The sequence below is a fragment of the Glycine max genome, chromosome 18 (assembly GCF_000004515.6).
Source record: "Glycine max cultivar Williams 82 chromosome 18, Glycine_max_v4.0, whole genome shotgun sequence".
Classification (NCBI taxonomy): Eukaryota; Viridiplantae; Streptophyta; class Magnoliopsida; order Fabales; family Fabaceae; genus Glycine; species Glycine max.
In genome coordinates this window covers 1,278,447-1,288,535 of record NC_038254.2, presented here as the reverse complement: position 1 = coordinate 1,288,535, position 10,089 = coordinate 1,278,447, and the positions used below count along the sequence as shown (strand labels likewise).

At 33.1% G+C, this 10,089-nt stretch overlaps 1 protein-coding gene across 1 annotated transcript; it reads left to right on the top strand.

Annotated features, from left to right (window-relative positions):
* The first annotated feature begins 348 nt into the window (after positions 1-348).
* LOC102668250 (cell wall protein RBR3) lies at positions 349-1,713 on the top strand. The gene has a single exon (XM_006603030.1). The coding sequence runs from the start codon at positions 349-351 to the stop codon at positions 1,711-1,713; it is 1,365 nt and encodes a 454-aa protein (XP_006603093.1).
* The last annotated feature ends 8,376 nt before the right edge of the window (positions 1,714-10,089 follow it).

Sequence of the window (10,089 nt, the reverse complement as noted above, 5' to 3'; positions counted from 1 at the left end):
TCCTTTTCTTCTTCTCCCGGTCCCTCCTTTTCACACAAAAACTCTCTCTTTCTGTTTTCCTTTTTCTATTCCACTTGTGAAACCCTAATATCTCAAGCAATCCAAAGTCACAACCCACAGCACACTCACACGCTGTACGGGGTTGTGCAGATCAGAGGGTTTTGGTACACTATCTATCTTTTTTTTTCTCCCATAAGCAGAAACACCCTCTCTAATGTTTCTTTCTTGTCCCATACCCATACCTCATTCTGCAAGCGTCCTCTTAAATAATAAATACTCAGTGTGTGAGTAAAGAAATAAAGCAAATCTCTCTGCTGTCTCTCTTACGTCTTTCTATTTTGGGCTCTAATGGATTCGGGCAACAGTGGGAGTATGCAATCTTCCAGCACCGCCGGTGATGAAGAGTACGACTCACGCGCCGACCCATCATCGTCTTCATCAATCTCTGCGTTCTTTATTAACAGTAACCCCCACCCTCCACCACAACAAACAACGTTAGCAACTCACGTTGTTGGTCCTCCTTTCTCTTCTCAGCACCACGTGTTCGACCCTTTATCCAATTACTTGGATCCGACACAAAGACCGCCGCAATCAAACCAAATCCTCAACCTGGACATGGTGTGGTCCAAGGTTGCCGCCAGATCCGACCCCGGTCTTAGTTCCTTCGTACCTTCATCTTCCCCACACAACAACAACAACAACAACCAAGCTTTTCTGTTAACTCAATTGGGAGGAGCAGGAGGTCAAAGTCAACCACGCGGAGGAGGAGTTAACAACGTTGCTGTTTTTCCCAGTACCACTCTCCCTCTAGAAAGTGGAGGAGGATTACCAGTGAATGAACAAGTAAACAGTAGCAGCACCAACACGGTGGTTCGAAACCCGAAGAAAAGGTCAAGAGCATCTAGGCGTGCACCCACCACTGTTCTCACTACGGACACCACAAATTTCCGAGCCATGGTTCAGGAATTCACTGGCATCCCAGCACCTCCTTTCACTTCCTCCTCCTCCTCCTCTTTCCCCAGAACCAGGTTAGATCTCTTTGCCTCTTCTAATTCTATTGCTTCTTCTTCTTCTTCTTCCATTATTAGAGAGCAAACACAAACACCTCCTTATCTTCTTCGCCCCTTTGCACACAAAGTTCAAGCTCAACTTCCTTCTTCAATCCCACCACCCTCTTCCTTTCCACCCATGTTGAACAACTACCAGCAGCACTCTCTCAACATGCAGCAAAACCCAATTCTCAGCTTCCAATCCATTCTCCAACCACAACCACTCATTGGTTCCAAAACTCAACAACCCTCATTGGAAATACCGCCTAGTGCTGTTGATTCTTCACACCTCAAGATGGGTGGGTTGGAAGAGTTAGGATTGAGCAATGCGCACGATGGTGGTCATCATCAAAACTTTAACATGGTTTCGTCTTCATCGGATGGAGCATTGTCAAGGGTAACCAACAGCAACATGCGTGGTGGTCCTTCTTCGGCAGACTGGGCCCTGTCCCAGGCCCAAAGAATTGACAACAATGATGGAGGAGTTTTGAGGTCTCTCGGTGGTGCCACTGCGACGTTAAACTACAGAAGCAATGTTTCGGATCCGCGAGTAAAGGTTACTAATAATAATTCGGATTTTCATGGAGACAAAGGACCGGAATGTGCTGTGGCCGCACGAAGCGAAGGTATGGTCGAATCCTGGATTAATTGTTCTTCTGATTAAGAGCAGGAAGCAATACCATACCCTACCATCCAATGGGAAAAGAATATTATGAACAAAGAAAAAAAAGGGAGATTCATAAATATATATATATATATATATATATATATATATATATATATATAATTTTCACACGGTTTAAAGCAACTGATGGTAGTACTAATGCGTGAGAGACTGAATCTTGGTAATTGGTATCCTCAGCTTAACCATGACCGTCAAATTAATTAAACACTTTTTCTTTACTTGCTTCTTTGTGTCCATTAGAATTATGCGTAAAAAACTAGCTAGCAGCTACCTTGTCTTTCCGTACTCCTTTTTCTTTATTTGTTTTCTTCTCAAAATCTCAATTGTGGTTTTGATCAATATTATATACAGCTATATACGAAAGAATCCTGGAGGGGTTTCGTTTCGACGTACGTACGTACGTTTGTTTCATAGTAATAATTTGTGTCTCTATTTGGTAAACTAGAGAGCTATACATACAATGGCAGCATCATATGATCAGTTTGTGTTCGTTCGTGTCACTGTATATGGATTTTGGTTTTGACTACTTGTGTGAAATTATGGTTCAGAGAATGTACAATGTGCAGCATAGATTGAACAACACAGACAAAACTGTATGTATCCTCTCTTTTCCTGTTTTTGTCGCATGCACCTTCTATTTCTGATTTTACCTCTAATGTTTTTGTTTGCCATTTTGTCTGCTTTCTTTCTTGCACTCTTCCCCCTATTCTTCTTCTGTTCTTCTACACTTTATTCTCTTTTTCATTTTTTTTTAATTTGACGCCGATTATAAAATTGTAGATTCTAGGAGTAATTGGTGGCAAGATTTGGGGGATTGTAAGCAGCCGAAATCTCAATTTTATCAAAATCAAAGATTTACTCATGTTTTTTAAACATTTTTTTTATGTGCTTTTCTGCACATCTCAAAATTATAAACATAAAAATAGTTTCTCACGGCAACTTTAGAAATTAGAAAACAAAGTAGTCCATGTTTAGAAATCTAATGTAATTTGTGCTTGTGGCTCTATACACTCACACCTTCTATAATATACTTTTCAAAAGAAAATGTAAACCATTGTCTATTTTTAATAATTTGTAAATGCTATCCTATATTATTTTTTGTATTAATTTCTAAGTAGACACTCTATGATAAATTACTCTTTTACTTTACTAACTTTGATAATTAATCACGGGCTCTGTATGTTTTGTATTAAAAGTTTAAGCGAATAAATGTTCAAAATTAAAATTGGGCTACTTCTTGTTTTATAGTATATTACAAAACGATTAAGTAAAATATGAAAACAAATTATTAAAAAATTGTCATATATGATCATAATTATAGGGAGTAATTTATATTTTGATTAGGACTATGACTAAGGAACTAGCTGTATTAAAAATATTTTTAATACATTTCTACCATAAGTTTAAATATATTTCTAATATTATTTTAAATAAAAAATTCATTGATCACTACATAAATTCTTTATTTAATCTTTATTTTTATAATACTTAATTTTATTGAATTTTATATGTCAAATTTTTTTTTTATTGAATTTTAGGGATATGATTTCATTCATATATGTACTCCCAACCACTCCAAAATAGGCACACATTATTTATACTAGCTAGAGAATATGTAGCCATGATGTGAAAAAAGAAAATGCTGATGTGGCCAGCTGAACAAATAATCAATGTATTCAAATTGAAATATTATTGGCTGAAAAATGATAATGAAAAAAGCGCCCATTGATTTAGCTCTCCATCACTTTTTGTCTGTTTTCGATTTCGCACCATACGCTTATTAGTCTGATGGAAAGAGAAAAGAAAAGTGGTACGCGTGCATGTTCTATTACACTCATGAATAAGACTTTGTATCTTGATAGATTTAATGCATGTGGGATCTGGAATGGAAGGTCTATGATATGGTTTAAATTTAAAAATAAACCACTCAATAGAATGACACTTTGATGGCGTGGTTAATTAGTTGGCTGGAGTCCATGAGTAGGACCTTAATCTCTTTAGTTAGAATAATCGAGAGATTCAAATTTGCTAATTCAATCCGTGGAAAAATCAAAGTCAAGGACGAATTCTGCAAGCGTTGTGATTTGTCATATGGTCCCTATTCGTCGAGCCAAGACAGAACAAGGGAAAATTTAAATAATCAAAGAAAATAATTCAAAATCTGTTTAGAAATTCATTGTTCACCTTTCATTCAAACAAGAACAAAAGAATGGCCAAAAAAATCAGCAATGATGGTAAAGAGAAACCGAAGCCGCAGTTTTTCCTCCCTAGCTGTTGCCAGCTGCCTATGTTAATTAACATTGATGCAGGTACGTCCAATCCAGTTAATCTATGTGCTTTAATTCACCTATCTATCATATTTTGGTGCTAGAGGCAAATTGCCTTGCCTCCACGCTCAAAGTCTTAAATCTCACTTAATTTTACCTAATACATGACTTTGGGTTTGATTTGAATAAATCTTTTTGTCCTTCTCTAATTTCTTTTTAAACAACTACTAGGAAAAAAGAAAAAAAAAACACACAGTTTTTGCGTAGTTTGTTCTAAAACATTTAATCATCATAATTTTTAATTTAAAAAATAATGGAGTAGGTTGTCTACAATTTCGTCTTATATAGCTCAACAAAAAGATCTGCAATCAATCAACATAAAATATAAAAAATACGTAAACAAGTATAAGTATGTGTATCTTCAATTTAATAGTATAATTTAAAGAACATTATGACATGGACACGTTATGAAAAAATTGATCTGCTGCTAAAATTTAAGAGTACATGGACTCTAAAATACACACTTTAAGGATAAACTTAAAAATAATCTTCTCCTAATATATTGCTCAAGCCGCATCGCCCTTTCTATAACCATATGCCATCGTCTACCCCACTCTCTATAGTGCATTTAAATCGACTAGAGCGAGAAAACAATTAGCTTTGAAAGAGAGAATAAGCAATTAATATACTACTGTGTATGAGAATTCCATCTTTCTGTCTAACATCATTGTGACAAAAGAAGCCCTTAGTCTTTCATCCACATGCATTGTAGCTAGCACTCATATATATATTGATGTTCAATTAATTATGAAAATTTCTGAAGCATTTGCCTAGCTAGAAAGAGAAGGGTTGAAATTATGGAAAAGGTCTTGTGTTTCAAGCACCCCTCAGCTGGAATAGTTATAATTTGTGAAGTTAAAGTGGCTTGTCTTTGCATGAAAAGGCCGGCCCGGGATATTATCCATCCAAAAGTTAGTAATCTTTTCCATTTCATTGATTGATATATCATTATCTTTTTCATTTCACCTTTGGGTTTAAAATTGAATGATGAGACACATGAGAGGGAGATATATCGTTATAGGATGGCATTCAAAAAAATTTGAATCCTTTATTGTAAAGGTAGGACATATGAATCATGGAAAACCATGGGGGGAGCTACTTTCACAAAAGGGGTGCACGTTTTTACACTAATAAACTTGGAAGACTTTATGAAAATTTTAAATAAAACTCAAATGATTAGGCATCGGATTTTGGGAGATTTGTTAGGGGCAAGCCTTGTGGTTAGATTTGATGCCGTGACCATTGACATTTTCATTTTTGGGCCCATATGCTAATGAACAAAACTTTCACTTGCTCTTTAGCAATGATGCTTTTCTCATCACTCTCTTCCTGCACCCTGCACCATCAGTGCTACAGGCATTTGCATTTTCTAAGGCTCAAACAGTGAGCCATGCCAAACTGGCAAAAGGCTTCTCTCTCTCTCTCTAATGCGGCAGTGCCCTACAATTTCGAGCCTAAACACAAAAAGATGAACAGCTTTAGGCATACTCGCGAATAAGGCTGCACTACTATTTTAATTTTCCCTCTTTGCTTGAATACATTCCCTTGGCAGGGAAAAAGCATCAATTCAAGTACCTGATGCCGGAAAAAGACAAACCACACGATATCATTTAAATTACATTAAATATAGTGTCTTGTCCCACAAATCTAGTTTTAGATTTCCTCACTCGTATCAAGCATTAAACAAGGAATTAACACTTTCCCACCCCTACGATTATGGAATATGTGCGCAATCGATCGTGCTGTTATACACTACTAGTATGTGCGTGTGCCCTATGCCCGCCCTTCATTTATTTATAATACATCCTGTTGGAAAATCGGAGTTATTTGTATGAAAGATTTTCACCGATAAATCTCCGGTAAATCACTTAAATTTAATATTACATTTTAATTCAATATCTTAATTAATATAAGACTTCACTTTGTTCTCGTACTTTAATATATATTTTTTATCAAACACGCTATATATAATATATATGCATGTGTAACACAGTATATGCTAAAACAATATATACCCTCCCACCCCCGGTTGCATTATTTTGTCCTCGTTGTTTTTCTTTCCTTTTTCAGTATTCTAAATTCTTGCAAGACAGATATCATATGTCCAATCCAGTCTCTAAAGTTTATTGGATGGATCGAATTGATGCGTGCTTCGTAGATTTTCATTTTTTTAGAACATTCCTTAACTACACCGCTGTTGATGGATATAAGTTAAAGAAAGATGGCCCCAGCTAGCTAACCCAATGCAAAGCGGTGGTAAGTTTCACTCATCATGAAATTGCCCATTTTTAGTCACTAGTCAACATTTAAATATATTTGTTTTTGGCACATACAGAAAATCAGGACCACCATGAAATTAATTACTACTTCTTATCATCCTATAGGATTAGATGATTTTGGTCGTGGAAATTAATTGTATCATTGTGAAACTACTATATACATGCGTCGCCGCCGTGTTGTGTGATTACATGTGTGTGTATGCATGTTGCAGTCTAGCTGGCCAGCGCCACTGTGATTAATTCAAATTAAGTTTCAAAATAAAGCTGCCCTAGTTAAAAGCTTTATTGTTTATATTTATTGAAGATCGAAGTGAGTTAACGTCAGACATGAAACTTTCATATGTAGGAGGAGAGGTACTTGATATAAAATTGTTAAGCTGTAGGACACGAAATAAGATTTTGTCTCGTGTAAAATTGGGTGGGTGAGAGAGAAAGAAAGGATTAAAAAGAGATTTTAGAGATGTAAGTGTGGTTAAATGTAAATGTTTAAATTTTCTCATGTGGTTACAATGTACATAGTTATAGTGTTGTTCTTGTGACTCTAATAGTCACACATGGCTTGTTATAAGTGTTTGGGTTTGGGGTCTTATCTTGTGGGTTGTCATAAATTTATCGTAAATTTATTAGAAATCAATTTCCGTTAAGGTACGTTTGACTTGTGATCGTTGATCTTGTAGTTGGCTGATTGTCCTTAAATTAATCAATATGTTTTAAGTATTATCTTAAGTGAAAAAAGACAATGTCAACTTAATAAGTATAAAGTTGATATTTATTTTATTAGAACAAAAATGTTTTTTTTTCTTGATATAAAATGCTTATTATACCTAAATTAGTGTATCTCCAACCTTGAAACCTTGAATCAACTGGAGCTACACAAGTATATCGTTTGTACTAAAGATAAATTATCACTAGTTGACTTTAAAACATCATTTAAAATCAGTAATTACCAATTGGTTTCTTAATTGTACTTTGAAAAAGTTAATTTGAAGTGAAGGAGATCAGTTGTAGTAGTTATTAGACTTTTGACGTTATCTTCTGTCCGAGTAAGTGGGTCAGATGTGATTTTCATGAACCGTACTCTGTCTGCCACTATTGTTACTTTTAGTAATCCCAGCCATTGAAATAATGGTGTTTCATGCCATTCGCCTCCATTTGTTAGAATATTTCAACCTAAAGAAGGAACATGAATGCAAGGTATCGAGTATTTGAGCTATTCTGGCATAACTCATCACTTAACAGAATTGCAATATTGCGTGGCTTGCGTAGATTATGATGCCCGACCAGATGCATGTAAAATCCACCACGATAAACATATTTCAAGGATCCAGTTTTGCTTTCTTTCTTTTCCCTATTGCAGCATATGAAGAAAAAAAAACGTTTTGTTCAAAACTAATAAAAGTATTCTAAAATTAAACTAAACCTATTTGCCTTAATTGATTTTGGATTGGAATAGTTTAAATTATATATAAAAAAAATTCGAGTATATTTACTATTTTGTTTGGTTTGATTCAGAAAGATGTTTTACAAAAATTATTTTGTGGCGTTTCTATAAATTGTATTTTTTAAAATATTTATAAACTATAAGTTCTAGTACTACTTCAAATAACATAAAAGTTATAAGTTTTTTTACTAGCTTATGAACTGATTTCACTAAAAATATTTATTTGATACACAAGTTTATTTAAATAATTTTTAGCTTATTTTTATAAACTACTCCAACTGACTTATAGTTTATGATTATCATGGTCATTCATAATATCAAATCTTCACCATTTTTTTATAACGTGTGTGTTGAAAATAACCAATAAAATCCTAAGATCAAGATTAAAATTAATAAATTATTGAGATTAATTAAAATTAAATTATAAACATCCTAAACATTGATATTTGCTTCTACCATTAGTGCATTATCACTATTAAATGTTACTAATATTATTGTCACTATTATTATTATCATCATTGTATCATCGATAGCCGTAATCATTATAATGAGGATGTCAATACCTATAGCAGCAAAGACATTTTTTCTACATAATAGGTGGTGGTGTTTTTTATGTTAATTTACATTTATCAACTAAGTTATTTGTTAACCTTTTAAATATAAATTTCCAATTTATAAACTTTCAAATTTTCAACTCTTAACTCTTAGCCTACAAGTTTTAGCTAACTTATAAGTTATTTTTACCACATACATCGGATCAGATATCAAGATAAATTCACTTATTAAACATTATAAGCTTATAGACTAGTCAAACAAGCCATAAATTATATAAATTAATTTTTGAATATAATGAAAAAAGTCTCGAAAGTCATGGGTTGCGTAAAGATAAGCTATCAAAAATGATAAAAACAATTAAGTTTCAAATATTGTAGCAAGTTCTTGATAGTTATTATTATTAAGTGCATGGATTAATTGATATAAAATTATTTTTATTTAATATAATTAATGATTGTTGATTTAAATTTTGAATATGTAAGTATATTAAATATCATTTTTTCCTCACAGTGACTCTATCAGATCAAGCATAATTACCTTTTATGAAAAATACTTGTAATCTCATAAAAAAAAAGTCCTTGATGTAGTTACCGATTCATATATGCTTCAAGTGAAAAGGATATTACCTCCTATTTAGTACGAGTTCAAGAGTCTTGGAAATAAAATAAATAATAAACAATTTTATTCTCTTAAATAATACACTTTTCTTGTTTGTTTGTTTTTAAAAAATATTGACTAAAAGAATATATATCTTTAGTACACACCATATGTGGGTGTTGAGGTCTATTCCCTCCGAACTCAATTATAATAGGAAAAAAAATCTAATGCTTCAGAGGCTTTGACATTGATTGAGATTAAAACAAAGAAAGGGGTCTTGTCACTTGTGTGTGGACCACGTATATGGCCTACGGTTATTTTCTATTCCTTCCCAAAATATTAACTCCTGAATGCTTGAACCCATATTGATAACATCATAACAAAGTAACAAATAGACTTATATTAATGGCCCATTCGCTTTTGTGGGACCATAGTTTATAGCTTTAAGTATATAGAGTAAGACTAATTTATTTACGATAAATTAACTTATTTTTAAAAAATACCAGACATGTCTTTAATTTTAAATTTTGATATCATTTTTTTATTCTGAAAATTTGGTATGATTAACACATGAAAAGTCGTCTTAATTATAATTCCATATAATCTGGCAAAAATCCAAATATATGTACCCCTTGAATTTGTCTGTGTCCAACATATCTAGTGAATATCTACCAAAGAAATTTCTTTCTTGAATATTTCTGTGTCCAACATCTAGGAGAAAAGCATAATGGCTATAAAACAGAAAGAATGAATATTTATCTATGGGAAAAGAATAACTATTTGTAATTCTGGATTATTATACATTTATACTGCAAAAGTTTTGCTGTCCCGGTTGATGATATACTCTAATATTAGCGAATAGTGAGCAATAACAAGTTTGGAAAAAATAAAAAACAGATAATGAAGAACCTATTTCATCCTACTCAATATCAATCACAATAATAAATATATATTTTTCTGTTGTTTATATAAATATATTTAAACATAAAATAATAAATAAATAAGTTGAAGGGGGGCAGAATACAACTATACGGACCAAGAGGCCCAAAACGGGTCAGTCACAACAAAATAATTTGTCGCTAGTGGACCTAGTTTGGTCCAAATCAGTTTTAGTATTAATATTTTAATCTAAAAGATAACAGCATTTTACAATCAT